We start from the raw sequence: 20,842 nt of genomic DNA, 5'->3' as shown, positions 1-20,842 counted from the left end.
AGCCTGGTAGGCTGCAGTCCTTGGGGTCGCTAGAGTTGGACACGACTGAGCGACTTCACTTTCACTTTTCACTTTCATGCATTGGAGAAGGAAATGGCAACCCACTCCAGCGTTCTTGCCTGGAGAATCCCAGGGACGGAGAAACCAGGTGGGCTGCCGTCTATGGGGTCGCACAGAGTCGGACACGACTGAAGCGACTTAGCAGCAGCAGCAGCATCTCCCGGTTTGAGTGGTAGGATTGGTGCTATGTGATACCTTCTTCTTCTGAACAGTAATCTCGACCCTTTTCAATTTTTTCATCCAGCATTCTGAAGAATTCTTGTTGGCTTTCAGAAATGTGCATGTTGCTCTGGGTTGATGAACTAATCCTGAAATCTCTTTATTAGTTTTAAGTCTTACATTTGAACTGGCACTTTTTCCCAAGTTTTCTTGGTTCCTGACTGCTATTTTCTGCTCCTCTTCTGCCCCATTTTTCATGTATTTGACCTCTTCCACCGGTTTGATCCTATACTCATCGCCAAACACATCTCTATTCTGGTTGTTCTTCCCTTTCTGGGCTTCCTCTTCGTTTTGAACAGTGGCAACATGCTTTGGTGGAGGCACAGCGCATAGTCTCATTCGGTCAGCTTCAGCTGGGCTGAACTGCAAATCATCTCTACAGACACGGGGACATTTTTTTTTCCCTTTAGACACAGGGAAAATCCACCTTCTTGCTGAGTCGGTCGAGATGGGTGCACCTTGGGCGTTAGCGGGGGTGCTGAAGGTGGCAAGCCTCCCGCCCCCTGCCCCGGTCCTCCTCTCAGGTTTTCTTCCTCCCTCCTTCTTGTCTTCCTTCCTCTTCCTCCCCACGGTGAATCCGGGTCTCCCCCTCCTCCCCGAGGCCGGGGGTAAGAGCCCCGAAGCACCTGAAGCCCGGCCGGGGTGCGTGCGTGCTGGAGGCGGCGGCGCGAGGCTCCCAACTAAAGTGTGAAAGAAGCCGCGGCCACGGCACAGAACGTCCTTACCCCCGCCCCCGGGAGTGGGCAGGGAGCCAGCCGGGGCTGGCGGTGAGCGAGTGAGGGAGGGGGACGGAGGGAGGGGACCTCCTCGCCCCTCCATGATGCTTTTGAACTGTGATGTTGAAGAAGCCTCTTGAGAGTCCTTTGGACTGCAAGGAAATCAAACCAGTCAATCCTTAAGGAAATCAATCCTATATATTCATTGGAAGGACTGATGCTGAAGCTGAAGCTCCAATACTTTGGCCACCTGATGGGAAGAGCTGACTCATTAGAAAAGACCCTGATACTGGGAAAGATTGAAGGCAGGAGGAGAAGGGGATGACAGAGGACAAGATAATTGGATGGCATCACCCACTCAATGGATATGCATTTGAGCAAGCTCCAGGAGATGGTAAAGGACAGGGAAGCCTGGCGTGCTGCAGTCCCTGGAGTCACAGAGTCTAACATGACTGAGCAACTAAACAACAACATTGCAAGGTCACAAAGATATTCTCATATTTTCTTCTATACAATTTATCATTTTAGCTTTTTAAGTTTAGGTCTATGATCCATTTTTGTGTTTAATGTAAGGGTTGATGTTCATTTTTTTCAATACAATATTCAGTTGTTCCAGAACCATTTATTGAAGAGCTTTTTCCCCACGGAATTGCCTAGGAACAGTTATTAAAATCAATTGATTTCACATATGTGAACCTATTTCTGGACTTTCTGTTCTGTTTAATTGATCTATTCAACTGAACTCAACTCGTGCTTGTGCTCAGCCATGTCTGACTCTTTGTGACCCCATGGACTGTAGCCTGCCAGGCTCCTCTGCCCATGGAGTTTTCCAAGCAAGAATACTGGAGTAGGTTGCCATTTCCTCCTCTAGGAAATCTTTTTGACCCAGGGACTGAACTCACGTCTCTTGTGTCTCCTGCATTGGGAGACAGATTCTTTACTGCTGAGCCATTTCTATTTTAAAATGAAGGTTTTATTATTATTCAGGTATGGTGAGGCCAACATATCTGGAGACAACTGCCATTGAAAATAGTTTGTAACAGCTTCCAAGAGGAAAAGGCATACCACACTGTGCAGAGTCACACCCGGGAGCACTAAGGTCAATCAGGAGGTAGAAGTTGTAGGGGGAAAGCATGGGCAACAGCCTTTATTATGATTTTCATAGGAAAGAATGGGTGAGGTAGAATAAGCAGGCTGGAAAGGTTTAGAGTTAGTTAGTTTGAGTAATTTCAGTGGACTCTGGGGTGTAGTATAGAGACTATCCTTAGTTGCCTGGTACCCAGCCTGAGGTGATTAGGGCAGGGTTCTAGTGGCTCAACCTGTGAGATCTTGAAAAAGGAGATAGTTGGTGGATATGGGCTCTGGATTTGTTGGTTTGCATATGGTAGGTATACTTACAGGGAAGTCACTTGCTGTCTCTGGGAAATAACTAGGTCTGGGAGAGGCAGTCTCTCCAGGATCAGCTAGGCATCAGATGCTAGAGCATCTAGAATACAGAAAATAAGAAAATATAGTTAATACACTGTCCTTTTGGCAGACCCCTATTTTATTTGTTGTTGTTCAGTCACTCAGTTATATCCGACTCTTTGCTACCCCATGGACTACAGCATGTCAGGCTTCCTTGTCCTCCACCATACTTTATTACTATAGCTTTTATAATGAGTCTTGCAATCAGGTAGAGTCAGTTCTCCAGGGTGACTTTTTTTAAAAATTACTTTGACTCTTCTAGGTCATTTGCATTTCCATATAAATTTTATAATCAGTTTTTAATTTTTTGGAAAAAAACTTGCTGGGATTTGGTTTGGCATTAATTCTAAGATCAATTTTAAGAGAACTGACATCTTAATAATATTGAGCCTTCTAATCCGTGAATATAGCAACTTTCTACATATATTTAGATCTTTGATTTCTTTCAGCAATGTTTTATAATTTTCATATAAAAGTTTTATGTATCCTTCATTAAATTTATCCCTAGGCATTTGATGTTTTTGATACTATTATAAATAGCATTAAAAATTTTTTTCAGATTATTTATTGCTAGTATAAATTGCTAGTGATTTATTTTTGTACATTGACTTTATGTCCTGAGGCATTAATTTTTGTAATTAATAAATTAATTTACTTTTGGCTGTGTGGGGCCTTCGTTGCTACTCGCAGGCTTCTTGTAGCTGTTGCTTCTTCTGTTGTGGCGCACAGGCTCTAGAGCGTTCCGGCTTCAGTAGTTTCAGTGTGTGGGCTCAGTAGTTATAAGTCGTGTGCTCTAGGGTGCAGGCCGAGTAATTGCGGCACACAGGCTTCGTTTCCCCATGGCTTGTGGGATCTTAGTTCCTTGTGGGATTGAACCTCCTGTGTCTCCTGCACTGGCAGTCATTTCTAAATCCACCTATTAATTTTCTTGTAGATTCCTTGGGGTTTTTCATGTAAGTAATCAACACTTTAAGGGCACTTTTACTTCTTCATTTCCAATCTCATGCTTTTATTTCTTTTCCTTTCCTTATTTCACAAAGACCTTTAGAAGGGGTGAGCATGGACATGCTTGCCTTGTTCTGATATTTGAGGCAAAAAAAAAATGTACCATTAATGATGTTAGCTGTAAGTTTTTTGAAGCTGCCCTTTATCAGGCTATGTAAGTTCCTTTCTAATCCTAGAATTTTTAAGAGGTTTTTTTCTTATTATGGTTATTTGTTGGATTTTATCAAGTGCTTTCTCTTCATTTTATTAGAGTGATCATGTGAGTTATTTGCTTTTATTTTGTTAATATGTGTATTTATTTTTTATTTCAATAAATAAACAATTGAAATTTATTTCAATAAATAATTTTGAATTGACCTTACATTTTTGAGATAAATACTAGTTTGATTATGATTTATTATCCTTATTATTATATTGTTGGATTCTATTTACTGATATTTGAAAAAATATTTGCACTTTTCATGGGTGATATTGGTTTGTAGTTTTCTCTTTTTTGCAGTATCTTTGTCGGGTTTGAGTATTAGGGTTATGATGGCCACAAAAAAATGAGTTGTGAAGTGTTCCCCTCTCTATTATCTGAAATAGTTTGTGGAAGATTTTTACTTCTTTTTTTACTGTTCCATGAAATTCACCAGTGAAATGATCGGCCCTCAAATTTTCTTTATGGGAAAGTTTTAGTAACAGATTTACCAGTGAACTCATCTGGGTCTCAAGTTTTCTTTGTGGGACTATCTTTCATTTCAAATTCAGTTTCTTTACTACATATAAGGATATTCATATTTCTTCTTGCTTTGATAATTTTTATTTCAGGAAGTTTGTGCATTTTATCTAAGTTGTCAATATTTGACATTCAATTGTCTCATAATATTCCTGTATTATCATTTTACTAATTTAAAAAGTATTTATTTATTTGGCTACACTGGGTCTTAGTCACGGCATGTGGGATCCACAGCAGTGGCATGTGGGATCCAGTTCCCCAACCAGGGAACACTGCATTGGAAGTGCAGTGTCCCAGGCACTGGACTACCAGGGAAGTCCCTGTATTATCATTGTAATGTCTATTATATGTTCAGTAATGTGCCCTCTTTCTCTGAAATTGATAAAATTTAAATTCAACAGGATTATAAAAATAGAAATTTGTATTTACTTTAGCATAGCCTCAAAATGTATAAATAAAATATTGACTACACTAAAAGGAAAAACGGAATACATATTCATAATTGGAGATTTTGACATTCCTATCTCAGTAACTGATTTTTGTCTGTTTACAGACAAAAGAATCTGTAAAGATTTGAACATGATATACCAGTATGACCTAATTGACATCATAGTTCTCTGCATCCCACAACTGTAGAATACACATCTTTTCAAGTGCATGTGGCCCACTGACCAAAATAGACAGTATTTTGGGACATAAAACTAATGGCAAAAAACTTCAAAGGGTTGGAATCATGCATTATATTTTCTCTAATTACTATTGAAATAAATCAAAACTCTGAACAGAGAGACAATTAGAACATACCCGAATGTTTTGAAAGTGAGCAGCACATATACAAATAGCCCATAAGTCAAAGAAAAATCCATAATAGAATTAGGAAATATTTTGAGCAGAATGATAATGAAAGTATGACACATCAGAACTTGTGGGATGAAGTACCACCCAGATAGAAATTTATTGCTTTAGATCAAGGGAAAATCCTGAGCTCATCTCTTCCCATTTGTTGTTCAGTCACTAAGTCGTGTCTGATTCTTTGTAACCCCATGGACTGCAGCACTCCAGACTTCCCTGTCCCCTTCTCCTCCTGTCTTCAATCTTTCCCAGCATCGGGTGGTCTTTTCAGTGAGTCAGCTCTTCACATCAGGTGGCCATAGTATTGGGGCTTCAGCTTTAGCATCAGTCCTTCCAATGAATATTCAGGATTGATTTCCTTTAGGATTAACTGGTTTGCTGTCCTTGCAGTCCAAGGAATTCTCAAGAGCCTTCTCCAGCACCATCAATTCTTCAGCACTCAGCCTTCTTTATGGGCCAATTCTCATATCCATACATGACTACTGGAAAAACCATGCTTTGACTATGCAGACCTTGTCAGCAAAGTGATGTCTCTGCTTTTTAATATGCTGTCTGGGTTTGTCATAGCGTTTCTTCCAAGGAGTGCGTGTCTTTTAACTTCATGGCTGCAGTCACCGTCCTCAGTGATTTTGGAGCCCAAGAAAATAAAATCTGCCACTGTTTCCATTTTTCCCCATCTGTTTGCAATGCAGGAGACCCTGGTTCGATCCCTAGGTGTGGAAAATCCCCTGGAGAAGGGAATGGCTACCCACTCCAGTATCCTTGCCTGGAGAATTCTGTGGGCTACAGTACATGGGGTTGTAAAGAGTCAGACATGACTGAGTGACTTAACACTTTCTCTTCCTATGAACACACCTAAACTATAACTACATAGAGAACAACTATCTCTGAAAATGACATGAAGACTAGCAGAACAAATTTTCCACAACTAAGGACATAAAGAAAAGTCCACGTTGAGATATGTAGGAGGGACAGAAACACAGTCTATTCAGAACCCACACACTCAGTGTGACAGCCTGCAAGCAACAGAGATATCATAACTGCAGAGGTCCCCCTTGAAGAGCAAGGGGTTCGAATCCCATGTTGGGCCCCTCAGCCCAGGATACCTGCCCTAGGAAAATGAATCCCTACAACATTTGGCTTTGAAAACCAGTGGCACTTACATCTGGGAGAGCTGTATGACTGTCAGAAACTAAGATTTTACTCTTGAAGAGCTCACAAACAGTCTTTCTCTCTGTGAGTCCCAAAGGCAGCAGCTTGGAAGTGCCTGGGCTATATGAGAATGAGATTCACTGACTAATTTTAGAGCATGTGCCAGAGGGTCAGGGATCTGGTGAAACTTTCTCTAGGGACAGAAGTGCTGGTGGGCACCATTTTTTCACTCTCCTTCCACCTAGCTGGCCTGGTGCTGGCAGGTACCATTTCTGTCACTCTCCACCAGCCTCACTAATACCATACATCCAGTATTCCTCTGAAGACCCATCACACTGCACCCAGTGAGCTGCCTCGGATGGCCCTAGTGCCCCCTGAAAAATGGCTCCTGCTCCAGGGGGCCAAATCCATCCACCAGCATGCTCACGGGAGAAGGCAATGGCACCCCACTCCAGTACTCTTGCCTGGAAAATCCCATGGATGGAGGAGTCTGGTAGGCTGCAGTCCATGGGGTCGCGAAGAGTCGGACACGACTGAGCGACTTCACTTTCACTTTTCACTTTCATGCATTGGAGAAGGAAATGGCAACCCACTCCAGTGTTCTTGCCTGGAGAATCCCAGGGATGGGGGAGCCTGGTGGGCTGCCGTCTATGGGGTCTCACAGAGTCGGACACGACTGAAGTGACTTAGCATAGCATAGCATGCTCACAGCAGTTATGGCCCAACCACCACAGGTGGGTACATGCAGCCCACACAGGGGATACCCCTGGAACACCTGTTTCTGGTGACCAGGCATAATTGCACCACTAAATATTAAGAAAATATTACAACCAACTTTATGCTAACAAATTTGATAACTGAGGTGAAATGGACACAGTCCTAGAAAAACACAAATTACAAGAAATGTCAAAAACAGAAAGAAGTTTTAGCAATCTTTTTGTCCATTAAAGAACTTTAACCTCTAATTTAAAACCTCTCCTTATTGGTGAATTCTTCCTGTCATTTAAAGAATCCCAGTATTGTACAAGTTACTTTTTATTAAGAGTACTTTTAAAAAATTTGGGGGCTGTGCTGGGTCTTCATTGTGGCACGTGGGCTTTCTCTAGTTGTGGTGTGTTGTCTTTATATAAGTTGCCCTGTGGTTTGTGGAATTGGAATCTTGAATGTGGAATTGGAATCTTAGTTCCCTATTCAGGGATCAAACCCATGCCCCCTGCATTGAAAGGTGGATTCTTAACCACTGGACCACCAGGGAAGTTCTTTTGGATAACAACAAAAACAAAAAAATAACATTGTCTACTTCATTTCATAGTAAGTTGAACTATATTAGAGTAAAAAAAATATCCTTCTCCAAAAGATACCATTAAGAAAGTGAACAGGCAAGCCACAAACTGGGAGAAAATATTTACAGTACCCAGATTTGAGAAATGACTTACATTCAGAATATATAAAGAACTTGTAGAAATAAAAAAGAAAAAGGCAGACTACCCAGTAGAAAAAGAAATGGGTAAAAGACTTGACCAGGTACTTTTAGAAGGAGGTATCCACACAATAGTTGTGTATATGAAAAGTTGAACATCATTATTCATCAGGGAAATGTAAGTTAAAACCACAGTCAGACAACCCTACACACATAAATAAAACAGAACAATGACTAAAATGTAAAAGACTGACAATATCAAGTGTTATCGAGATTTTGGAGCAACTGGAATTTATATGCATTGATGGTAGTAACGTAAATTCTTTCATTCAATTTGGGAAACTGGCAGTATGTACTAATGCTAAATGTATAGCTATTCTGTATCTCAGGAATGTCACTCCTAGGCATTTATTTAAGAGAAGTGGTATGGACCTAACAGAAGCAGAAGATATTAAAAAGAGGTGGCAACAATACACAGAAGAACTATATGAAAAAGTTCTTCATGACCCAGATAACCATGATGATGTGATCACTCACCTAGAGCCAGACATCCTGGAATGTGAATTCAAGTGGGCCTTAGGAAGCATCACTACGAACAAAGCTACTGGAGGCAATGGAATTCCAGTTGAACTATTTCAGATCCTAAAAGATGATGCTGTGAAAGTGCTGCCCTCAATGTGTCAACAAATTTGGAAAACTCAGCAGTGGCCACAGGACTGGAAAAGGTCAGCTTCATTCCAATCCAATCCAAAGGTCAGCTTCATTCCATTCCATTCATTGCCAAGAAAGGCAATGCCAAAGAATGTTCAAACTACCGCACAATTGCACTCATCTCACACACTAGCAAAGTAATGCTCAAAATCCTTCAAGCTAGGCTTCAGCAGTATGTAAACCATGAACTTCCAGATGTTCAACCTGGATTTAGAAAAGGTAGAGGAACTAGAGATCAAATTGCCAACATCCACTGGGTCATTGAAAAAGCAAGAGAGTTCCAGAAAAAACATCTACTTCTGCTTTATTGACTATCCCAAAGCCTTTGACTGCGTGGATCACAACAACTGTGGAAAATTCTTAAAGAGATAGGAATACCAAACAACCTTACCTGCCTCCTGAGAAATCTGTATGCAGGTCAGGAAGCACCAGTTAGAACTGGACATGGAACAACAGACTGGTTCCAAATCAGGAAAGAAGTACATCAAGGTGTTGTATATTGTCACCCTGCTTATTTAACTTATATGTACAGTACATCATGTGAAATGCCGGGCTGGATGAAGCACAAGCTGGAATCAAGCTTGCCGGGAGAAATATCAATAACCTCAGACATGCAGACAACACCACCCTTATGACAGAAAGTGAAGAACTAAAGAGCGTCTTGATGAAAGTGAAAGAGGAGAGTGAAAAAGTTGGATTAAAACTCAACATTCAAAAAACTAAGATCATGGCATCCAGTCCCATCACTTCATGGCAAATAGATGGGGAAACAATGGAAACAGTGAGAGACTTTATTTTGGGGGGCTCCAAAATCACTGCAGATGGTGACTGCAGCCATAAAATTAAAAGACATTTGCTCCTTGGAAGAAAAGCTGTGACCAACCTAGACAGCATATTAAAAAGCAGAGACATTGCTTTGCCAACAAAGCTCCATCTAGTCAATGCTATGGTTTTTCCAGTAGTCATGTAAGGATGTGAGTGTTGGACTATAAAGAAAGCTGGACACCAAAGAATTGATCTTTTTGAACTGTGGTGTTGGAGAAGACTCTTGAAAGTTGCTTGTATTGGAAGGAGATCAAACCAGTAAATCCTAAAGTTAATCAGTCCTGAATATTCATTGGAAGGACTGATGCTGAAACTCCAATACTTTGGCCACCTGATGTGAAGAACTGACTCATTGGAAAAGACCCTGATGCTAGGAAAGATTGAAAGTGGGAAGAGAAGGGGACAGCAGAGGATGAGATGGTTTGATGGCATCACTGACTCGATGGACATGAGTTTAAGTAAGCTCCAGAAGTTGGTGATGGACAGGGAGGCCTGATGTGCTGCAGTCCATGGGATTGCAAAGAGTCGGACACGACTTAGCGACTGAACTGAACTGAGCACATACATCCACTAAAATAAATGTACAGGAATTTTCACATCAGCTTTATCATAATTATCAAAAACATGATGCTCTTAAAGTGCTGCACTCAATATGTCAGCAAACTTGGGAAAGTCAGCATTGGCCACAGGACTAGAAAAGGTGTTTTCATTCCAATCCCAAAAAAGGACAATGCCAAAGAATGTTCAAACCACTGTACAGTTGCACTCATTTCACATGCTAGCAAGGTTATGCTCAAAATCCTTCAAGCTAGGCTTCAACAGTACATGAATCAAGGACTTCCAGATGTACAAGCTGGGTTTCAGAGAAGCAGAGGAACCAGAGATCAAATTGCCAACATTCATTGGATCATAGAGAAAGCAAGGGAATTCCAGAAAAACATCTGCTTCATTGACTACACTAAAGCCATTGACTATGTGGATCACAACAAACTGTGGAAAATTCTTAAAGAGATGGGAATACCAGACCACCTTAACTTGTCTCATGAGAAACCTGTGTGTAGGTCAAGAAGCAAGGGTTAGAACCAGACATGGGACAATGGACTGGTTCAAAATTAGGAAAGGAGTAGAACAAGGCTGTATATTGTCACCCTGTTTATTTAACTTATATGCAGAGTACATTATGCAAAATGCCAGGCTGGATGAATCACAATTTGGAATCAAGATTGCTGGGAGAAATATCAACAATCTCAGATATGCAGATGATACCACTCTAATGGAAGATGGTGAAGAGGAACTAAAGAGCCTCTTGATGAACATAAAAGAGGAGAGTGAAAAAGCTGACTTGAAACTCAGCATTTAAAAAAAACTAAGACCATGGCATCTGGTCCCACCACATCATGGCAAATAGAAGGGGAAAAATTAGAAACAGTGACAGATTTTATTTTCTTGATCTCCAAAATCACTGTGGATGGTGACTGCAGCCACAAAATTAAAGGACACTTGCTCCTTAGAATAAAACCTATGACAAACCTAGGCAGAGTATTAAAACAGAGAGACATTATTTTGCTGACAAAGGTCCATATAGTCAAAGCTAGGGTTTTTCCAGCAGTCATGTACAGATGTGAGAGTTGGACCATAAAGAAGGCTGAGCATTGAAGAGTTGATGCTTTCGAATTATGCTGGAGAAGACTCTTGAGAGTCCCCTGGACTGCAAGGAGATCAACCAGTCAATCCTAAAGGAAATGAGTCCTGAATATTCATTGGAAGGAGTGTTGCTGAAGCTGAAGCTCCAATACTTTGGCCACCTGATGCAAAGAGCCAACTCATTGGAAAAGACCCTGATGCTGGAAAAGATTGAAGGCAAGAGGAGAAGTGGGCAGCAGAGGATGAGATGGTTAGACAGCATCTCTGCCTCAACGGACATGAATTTGAGCAAATCTGGAAGATAATGGAACACAGAGGAGCCTGATGTGCTATGGTCCATGGAGTTAGAAAGAGTCGGGCACAACCTAACGACGGAACAACAACAGCAAAACAATTTAATTAAGCACACAAACATTTTTAAATGGCACAAAAGAAGATACAAGCAGGAGTGGAGGAAGAGGATATTAACCTGTCCTTTTATTTGAAAATAAACTGGACTTTTGTGAGCCATTTTTTGAGTGGCAATGAGAATGCTAGCTTGCATGCACAGCTCTTTCTAAACAGATGACTGTCCATTTCTGTATGGTTCACTGAATCTGTGGGCTCAGTAAAGGGCTCAGGAAGCTTTTTACTGCAGAAGCAAATTTTTATGGTGAATGTTGGTACTGGTGATCTGTTGTCCAATATAGAAATGGTTTAGAAGTTATGTTTTACTTACAACTTAGACATTTTATATACATTTAAGTGTTTAATAAAGTGAAAAGTAAAACCACCTCTAAAATTTAGCCTAGGAATCCAGGGGTTAGTAACTTCCAAATAAATTAAAGCCAAATATATGAGAATACAATGCAACTTAAGAATAAGAGGATGAGATTTTTGGACTGGACATGTATTCAGAGTACACTATCTAACTGACTAACAGGGGAAAACTGGATTTGATGACTCAGAGCATTCTCAATATCTAAAAACTCTTGCTGATGAGATAGTGTACAGTTCTTCCATTTTACAATTATTATTGAGAATATAATGTCTCATGAACTGTGATTCACTCTTGGAAAGAATAGTATATTAATTGTGTTAAAGCTAATTCACAGTAATAAAGAGAGCATTAAATATAATGACTTACATATAGAATTTTCTTACATATAAAGTCTAATATCACAGGCCATTGGAAAACCTAGCTGCTTCTGCTTATTCATGAATCCATTACTCAGCTCCACCGTCTTTTGAATTTTTGTGGCATCTGCATGTTTGAATCCATGTTGCTGTCAAATCCAGGATTTAGTAAGCATGAAGGTAGAAGGTATAGAGAAAATATGCCTACTGTTTCAATGCTTTGGTTTGAAGGTGGCACCCAGGGTTTCCTCTCATATTCTGTTGAGAACATTGTCACATGGTCACAATAATTTTCAGAGGAGGCTGAGAAATGTTATATGACCGGGCAGCCATATTCCTGGCTACTAATCCATTAATGCAAAACAATGGTGAAACAGATTCTAGTGGTCAGCTTTCATTCTACCACAGATGGTTTTTAATCACTTTCATTATGTACTTCTTATTAAATATATTTAATTTTATTTCCAAGGAAACAGTTACACTTGGATGGAGAGTTGGAGTATAGACATCCATTTATTGTTTGTATAGGTCAAAATGGCTACAACCACAGTATTTTTCCTGTAGACATGAATAAATTATTTGTTTAGTTTTATTGAGATATAATTGACATACAGCATTGTATAAGTTTAAGGTGTACAGCATAATAACTTGACATACGTATATTGTGAAATGATTGCCACAGCAAGTGTAGTTAACATCATATTATATAGATACAAAAATGAAAAGGAAAAGATTTTCTTTGTGATGAGAACTTGTAGAATCTACTCTCTTAGCAAACTTAACTATTTTTATCACATTAATTTGATATTGATGCTGATAAGCAATAAGCAGTGAGATTAGTGAGGATTTAGAATGGAAAGCTGATGAGGACTTAGACTCTGAGTTACCCATTCAAGCCTAGGCTCTCCATAGATGTTTCCCCTTAAAACCCTTCTCTGTTTAATCTTCAGTCCACCTTACTTGATATCCCCTACCAAAATAGAGCTAGATTGCTTATGTTAAACTCCAATCTCCAATACTGAATATCTGTGTAATTATTCTGAACTTCACTTTCCTTATCTACAGTGGTGGATAAGATACCTCATAGGGCTTTTGAAAGGATTAAATGAGTTCATATGTATGTATTTTGTAGAACCATGCCTGTACCACTGAATCATGTAAGAGCTTGGCACATAATAAGTGCTATTTATGTACTTTCTGTTATTGTCATCATCATCATCATCAGATTTACTGGTTTCTCTGTGACCAATTTGGATTAACTTAAGTGTACCTCTTAATCTTCTGTTATGTATTCTTTGTGTCATTTTACTTTTTTTCTCTTTTTAGATGGAAAGTTTGGGATTAAAACCTTACAAAAAAGAATTTCTGGAAAAGTTTCATTTCATGGTGAAATGGAAGGTGAAGATGCAAAAGATGATTCATTGTATTCCATTTTAGAAGTACTGTGGCAAGATGCTGAACAAATAAAAAGCTACCAGGAAAAGCAGAACAAATCTTTGAGTCATGCTGCTTTCATCAATAAGAAAATATTGAATACAGAGTGGGATTATGAATATAAAAACAGTGGAAAATTTATTCATCCAGGCCCAAATTGTATTCCTTCACAGAAAAGACCCCATAAACGTAACTCTTTTGGAAAGAATTTAAAGCATAATTTAGATGTACATATTCATAGTGAAAGCAATGCAACAAATAACTTTGATAAAATTATTGGACACAGTCAAGTTTTCACCCAGAGCTCTTCTTATACTAACCATGAAAATACACATACTGGAGTGAAATTCTGTGACAGCAATCAGTGTGGAAAAGTCTTCAGCTTCAAACAAGCACTCAGTCACAATCTGAAATTTCCTGTTGGGGAGAAAGCAAATATGTGTACTGAACTTGGGAAGATCTTCACCCAGAGGTCTCAACTCTTTGCACCTCAGAGAATTCATACTGTGGATAAACCTCATGAACTTAGGAAATGTGTCAATGTTTTTACACAGAAGCCACTACTCAGTATTTATTTGAGAGTTCATAGAGATGAAAAGCTATATATATGTTCTGAGTGTGGAAAGGCATTCATCCAGAATTCAGAATTAATTCTGCATGAGAAAATTCATACTAGAGAAAAACCCTATAAATGTCATGAATGTGGAAAATCATTTTTCCAAGTGTCGTCTCTCCTAAGGCATCAGACAACCCATACTGGAGAAAAACTTTATGAATGCAGTGAATGTGGGAAAGGCTTCTCCCTGAACTCAGCCCTCAATGTACATCAGAAAATTCATACTGGAGAGAGACACCATAAGTGCAGTGAGTGTGGGAAGGCCTTTACCCAAAAATCAACACTCAGAATGCATCAGAGAATTCATTCAGGAGAGAGATCCTACATATGTACTGAGTGTGGGCAGGCCTTCATCCAAAAGGCACACTTGATTGCACATCAAAGAATTCATACTGGAGAGAAGCCTTATGAATGCAGTGACTGTGCAAAATCTTTCCCTTCTAAGTCACAACTCCAGATGCATAAGCGAATTCACACAGGAGAGAAACCCTACATATGCACTGACTGTGGTAAGGCCTTTACCAACAGATCAAATCTGAATACTCACCAGAAATCTCACACTGGAGAGAAGTCTTATATATGTGCCGAATGCGGGAAGGCCTTCACGGATAGGTCAAATTTCAATAAACACCAGACTATTCATACTGGAGAGAAGCCCTATGTTTGTGCTGATTGTGGCAGGGCCTTCATCCAGAAGTCAGAGTTACTTACACATCAGAGAATCCATACTACAGATAAGCCTTATAAATGTTCTAACTGTGAGAAATCCTTCTCAAAGAAACCACACCTCAAAGTACATCAGCGAATTCACACAGGGGAGAAACCATATATATGTGCAGAATGTGGGAAAGCTTTCACAGACAGGTCAAATTTCAATAAACACCAAACAATTCATACTGGAGATAAACCCTATAAATGTAGTGACTGTGGAAAAGGGTTCACTCAGAAATCCGTTCTGAGTATGCATCGCAATATTCATACATGAAAGTAACCCTGTTTCTTGAAAATGAGAAAGCCTTACCACAGAAATCAGGTCTAAGTGTGTGTAATAAAATTCAACCAAGACAGATCAGATATTGAATGCATTGCATAATAAAAAGAATGTGTCAGGCTCTTTCACCTGAGATGAGAAAAATTATTCAGAAGAGACCCTCTAAGAATGCATTGAATGATGAGGAATTTCCATATTTGCAAATCCTCACAAAATATAATTGAATTCATACTGGGGAAAATGTTATCAGTTTGAGATATTAGGAAAAGCCTTCCTGTAGAAAGTATTATAAGGCAAATTATTACCAAATTCTTTATAGATAAAGTATGAAAAATGATATAAATGACAGTAATGTTTATTGTGTTGTATTAAGCAATTTAAAGTGACAACAAAATGAAAGGTAGGACAAAACAATAATATATTTGATGTATAGACCTGCTCTCAGATCTGTTTGTAGCAAAACACATTGCACAATGGGAGGAATAATTGAGTTGAAATTCTTTTTTTTATATAATGTATTTGTGTCTATCAAATATGTTTGCTACTGAATATTTTGCTCATGTGAATCCACAGTTTTAAAGTCATTATGGTTTTATATATACACTCATCTGCTGATATAATTTGACACAAACAAATATAATCCTGTCATACATGTTGATTTCCATGACATCATATTTTTATCTTCCTTCATTGTGGTACAATGCAGAAATAACCACAGGTCTATCCCATCCTTTTATGCACCCCTCTTTGTAATATTACTGTTGTTTCTCTTATTAAGAGGCAGAGCTATCTCTCTACTCCTTGACTCTGAGTTTGGCCATGTGAATTGCTTGGGCCAATATACATTAACAAAGAGATTCAAGAAGATGCTGGAGAGGTGTGAAAAGCCTGCCTTGAGACTTACCCTTTCTTGCTGCTCTTTTGAATTCTGAGACCTTCATGTGAAGAAGCTCAAGTTACTAAGGGATGTGAAACCACATGGAACAGAGATGAACCAACCCATATGAAGCCCCTTAAACCAAATGCCAGATGTGGGAGTAAGGCCTTCTTTAACCTCCAGCCCCAGCCATGCCAGCCCACACCAGAAGAGCCACATCAGTCATCCCAGCCAACCTGGAGACTTATGAGATAGAAAAAATGATTGTTTTAAGCTACTAAGTTTGGTGTAGTCTGTTATACAGCAAATGCTGAGTAATGCATAAAAGCGTACACCTACTGGGGGTGTTGTATCAAAATATAAAACATGTGGCATCAGCTTTGGGCCTGGGCATCAGGTGGAGACTGGAAAAGCAATGAGGAAAACTGTTAAGAAAGTCTGCAGAAGATGGCAGTCCATGTTGTTTAGTGAGGGAAAAAAATAGCAAAACAGCTACCATGCTCTGTGGAAAGAGAGAGAATATACCAAATGAACTTGTGGATCTGGCTAAAGAGATTTCCAACAGAATGTTGAAGTATCTGTTTGCTTCTTTTAGCTGCATATGATAAAATGCAGAAAAAAAATATGAACTAAGTAAATAACTGTTCCATTTGCAATCAGAGTTCAGAAGAAACACCTAAAAAAACAGGAGTTGGCTGAGTTGGAAAATAACTGCTTCACATCTCCAATCTCTCCAGCCATCAAAATATTCTCAAGGTGAAAAAGTGACCTCCAGAGTAGAGATCAAATCATAGATGTGGCTCTAAGACCCTTTGTTAAAATGTGTAAAATATTTAAGTTGGTGTTTGGGAGACCCTGTCAGCTAAGCTAAACAGCTCCTAAAAACTTCTCAACAGTGTCCCAATAGCCTGACTCACTGTTCAAAGTAGAGAGGGGCCCATCTTAAAAAGAATTGTTGATGTTGCATTTGGGACATAGAGTAAATACACACCAGATTCATAGAAAACTTGCAACATTTTTAACAGAGTTTTACTAACAAAACTACCTCCATGTTGGACTTAAAGGACTGAAAAAGTCCAAAGTGAAAAATGGACTCCCCTGTCTTAACTTCTGTGAACAGGAAGCAAGCTGTGAAAGTTACTCAGCTGCAAACATGGGCCATTTCTTATGGGAAAAGAAGGCCGTCTCAGAGAGAAGATCCAAGAACAATGTACTAAAATGGATTGGGAAGCCATTCCCAGGCAGAACTATGACCTAAACAAGAAACATTTTTTGCCCCTGGAGCAGAGAGACCTGACAGTATTTGCTCTGTGGGATTTCAGAATTGTTATTGAACAGTGATTGATATATGCCTCTTTTTCCTTCCCTTTTTGAATGGAAGTATCTGTTACAGTTATCCTATCCCTATCTCACTATTGTATTTATATTTATGTGTATGCACATGTGTGAGTATGTGTGTGTTGGGTTAGGGGAGTGGTCATATAACTTGTCATTTAGTTCACAGGTCTCTGGATTAAAAAAACTGAGAATCTACACCCAAGGAGCCTCAGCCATATTTGAATCTGATATAGAAATCTTAAGGTCTTGGATTTGAGCCTTATGTTTTAATTTGGGATGAATGTTTGGAGGTCTTGGAATGGGGGTGAATAGATTTTGCCTGGTGTGATAATGTAAATAATTTATTATCGGGAGAGAGACTGTGATAGGAAATACTAAAATTTTCCATCCCTGTATGTATGCCTGTTTTCAGTCATTATTTTGCTTTGTGTTTCAGTGGGATCATTTCTATTAACCTATCTTCAAGGTCACTCATTTTAACCTCTACCCTGGCTCTGTCAGATCTACTGATAAACCCATTGAAGGCAATCTTTATCTCAGTTATGTTTTCTTTTTATTTCTAGATTGTCCATTTGAATTTGAAAGAGTTTTCATCTCTGCTGAAATTCCCCACATGTTTATACCTGTTGTTTACATTTTCCACTACCCTCTTTAACATACTAATCATTGTTATTTTAAACTCCTTGTTTGACAGTTTCAACAACTAAATCAACTGAATCTGGATCTGTTGATTGTTTTGTCTCTTGACAGTGGATTATTTATTCTTGCTGTTTTGCATGTAATATTTGGCTGAATGTCAGATGTTATATGTAGGATAGTAGAAACTGAGGTAAATATGTAATTCCTGGGAGTAGACATGTTACTTTCCTTATAGGTCATTGGCATAGGGGAATTGAGGCCAGCTAGTTAGGATTTGTTCTGGTATTTAGGTGGTGGTGTTGCTCTCTTTACCTACAATGTATCAATGACTTCAAATTTCTCTAGTGTTACCTTGTGCTTCCAGTAGGCACTGGTTTTCCAGATAATTTTTCTCAGTATTCCTGCACCACCCTTGCCTTTAGGCCTTTCTTAATGTGCTTATACTATGGAGAGGCGCTCTCTCTATGCTCTTGCCTCTCCCTTAGTAGCAGACTTGTATTATTACCTGGGTCTTGGTGACCTGATGAGTGGGAGGGCAGGAGGTGTCTGGGGCCAGCCTCAGTCTTAGACAGGCCCTATATCCCTAGATCTTGGAAGGTGAAGCTTTTTCAGTGATCCTGCCCTTCCCGTTAGTATTAATATAAGGCTTTAAATGGTCTGAATCTAGGAAGGTTTCCTGTCCTTCCCTTTTCCTTTCCTCTAGCTACAGTAGATCTTTACCTATGTCTTGGGGGCAACAAGGTTTGCTGCACTTCACCCAGTGGCTTAAGGTTTTTATTCTGTGAGGGAGTAGGGTCCCATCAGGGCTTTGGCCATTTCTGTATCAGCAGCTGTGCCCCTAAAGGCCTACACCACTGAGAGAGGCATTTTGCAGTCTCCCATCCTACCCCTGATGTTTCTTAGGAGCAACCAGTGGAGGTCTATGGAGAATAACCTGAAAGTGGGGGCCTATGTCTCCAGCTCTCAGAGCTCTGATATTCTCGCACTATCCCACACTCAACTTTTAGAACTTTATTCAAGATTCTTGCTGAATTCTTAATTCTGGTGTGGTGGACCCATCTTCTTTCCTGCTCTGCCACAGATAACCCAATGATAACTTCCTGCCTTCTTTGAGGCATTTGTCTTATATATCAAGCTAGTTTGTTCCCCTATGACATTAGCTCCCTGATGAATTCAAGGAAAGTTATGATTTTATAGATTACCTGGATTTTTTCTAATTGTAAGAATGGGAGCTAAGCTCTTTCCAAGTGTCTGCATTTCTAGCCAGAATCCAGAAGTCTGGATGGTCTCCTTTGGCCACTATTATCAGAATATATGCCCCCTTTCCACATGACTTTACCACTTTACCCAAGAGGTAGAGTCTCTTTCTCCAGCCCTTGAAACTGGATTTGGCCATTTTCTTTGGTCAACGGGATATTAGCAAATATGACACTAGCAGAGGCTTGAGAAGTACTTGCACATTGAGGTTTGCCCACTATTGCTGCTCTTTGAAATCCTGAGCCCAAGTATGGAAAAGCCTGAGTTATGCTATGAGTAACCTTATGGAGCAGCAGTGGAACAGAGATGAGCCATCCCAATTGAGGTACCCTAAACCAACTAGATTTCATCTGCAAGATATGTGAATGAAGCCATTCTATCCATGTAACCATGGTCAGGCTGGCTGTGGTCAGCAGCCTCTGAGACGACCTTGCATCGTGATCCCCACCTCTTGGTATCTACACCTTTGTATAATCCTGTTCTGATGAGTTTGCACCAGGTTAATGACTTGGTTCTAGTGAATAGAATAAGGCAGAGGTAATAGGATGTCACTTCCAAGATTAGGTTACAGAAAGACTGGGGCTTCCATTTTGGATGCTCTCACTCTCAGTTGGTTCACCTTAGGGGAAGCATGAGGCAGCTCTATGGAAAGACCTATGTGGGTGAGTTTGGGAGCATATTCTCCCAATCTAGTCTTCAAATATGACCATAGCCTTAGCTGACAGTTTGACTGCAGCTTCATGAAAGACCTTCAGCCAAAGGCACACTTCTGAGCCTCACCTGAATTCCTGACCCACAGAAACCACAAGAGAATAAATGTTTTAAGCTGCTAAATTTTAGGGCAGTCTGTTTCTAGACTAGAAAAGGTCTGCCATCGACCCCACTGATCCCAGACAACTCACAGAATCATTGATTAAAATGTTTATTGTTTTAAGCCACTATGTTTTTGGAGGCTTGTTACCCAGAAAAAGCTACCTAATACATTTATTATTTACTGACTTTCCTCCACTATGTATTCAGAACAGATAACCAATACTAATTAACTACTATGAATGCTTTCATGTTTTAATCTGTGCTCATATAAATTATATATAGATATACATATGTTACATGCTTATAATCAGATAGAAGCTATATAAGGTTTATTTTCTTCCTTGACTTTCAAATATGGTATCGTATCACATAATTATCTCTGCTTGCTTTATTACTGAATAATAACATTCTTGAATAATTGCATCATAGTTTGCAGGGTGGATATGCAATAACTTACTTAACTGTTTGCATATTAAGATTTATTTATATACCCCTTTTTCAACTTAGCAATTCTGTTCAAAATATTACGAGGCGGTTTTCATAATGGCTGTGTAGATAGGCTCAGGAACCGATGGCTAGGGTTTCAATCCTGACTCTACCAGTTACTAGCTCTGTGACCTTGAGCAAGTTAGTAATCTCTCTGTACTGATTTATTCAGCTGTAAAGGATGTTCACAGCAGTACATATCTCATAGATTCAACGTGAGATGAGTATAAACTTCCTAGGGCTATATAGTTCCACAAACTGATTGGCTTCAACAGAAATGTATTGTGAGGCCAGAAGTCTGAAATCAAGGTGTCAGCAGGGCCACACTTCCTCTGAAGGTACTAGAGGAGGAATTGTTTCCTGCTTCTCTCCTAGTTTCTGGTAGTCTCAAGTATTCATTAGCTTGTGGATGCATCACTCCAGTCACACAGCCATTTTCTTCCTGAGTGTCTCCAGGTCGTGTTCCCTCTGCATGTCTGTCTCTGT

The 20,842-nt window shown here is 39.6% G+C and overlaps 1 protein-coding gene and 1 pseudogene across 6 annotated transcripts in view; one reads left to right on the top strand and one right to left on the bottom strand.

The window, feature by feature from the left end:
• ZNF81 (zinc finger protein 81) overlaps positions 1-20,842 on the top strand; it is a 141,779-nt gene that overhangs the window by 84,085 nt on the left and 36,852 nt on the right. For 3 of the 6 annotated variants that reach the window (XM_044937092.2, XM_044937091.2, XM_044937093.2), the window contains exon 5: positions 13,232-17,556. The exons of the other annotated variants lie outside the window; for them this stretch is intronic. In XM_044937092.2, coding sequence (XP_044793027.2) covers positions 13,232-14,940 — 1,709 coding nt within the window. In that variant the 3' untranslated portion in view covers positions 14,941-17,556. Of the gene's footprint in view, positions 1-13,231; positions 17,557-20,842 lie in introns of those variants that run through there. 6 annotated transcript variants of the gene reach the window in all.
• Positions 230-626, bottom strand: LOC102389496 (annotated as a pseudogene).

Source organism: Bubalus bubalis, chromosome X (genome assembly GCF_019923935.1).
Source record: "Bubalus bubalis isolate 160015118507 breed Murrah chromosome X, NDDB_SH_1, whole genome shotgun sequence".
In the NCBI taxonomy this organism is placed as follows: domain Eukaryota; kingdom Metazoa; phylum Chordata; class Mammalia; order Artiodactyla; family Bovidae; genus Bubalus; species Bubalus bubalis.
Note: the sequence above shows the minus strand (reverse complement) of the source record. Positions and strands in the feature narration are given on the sequence as shown.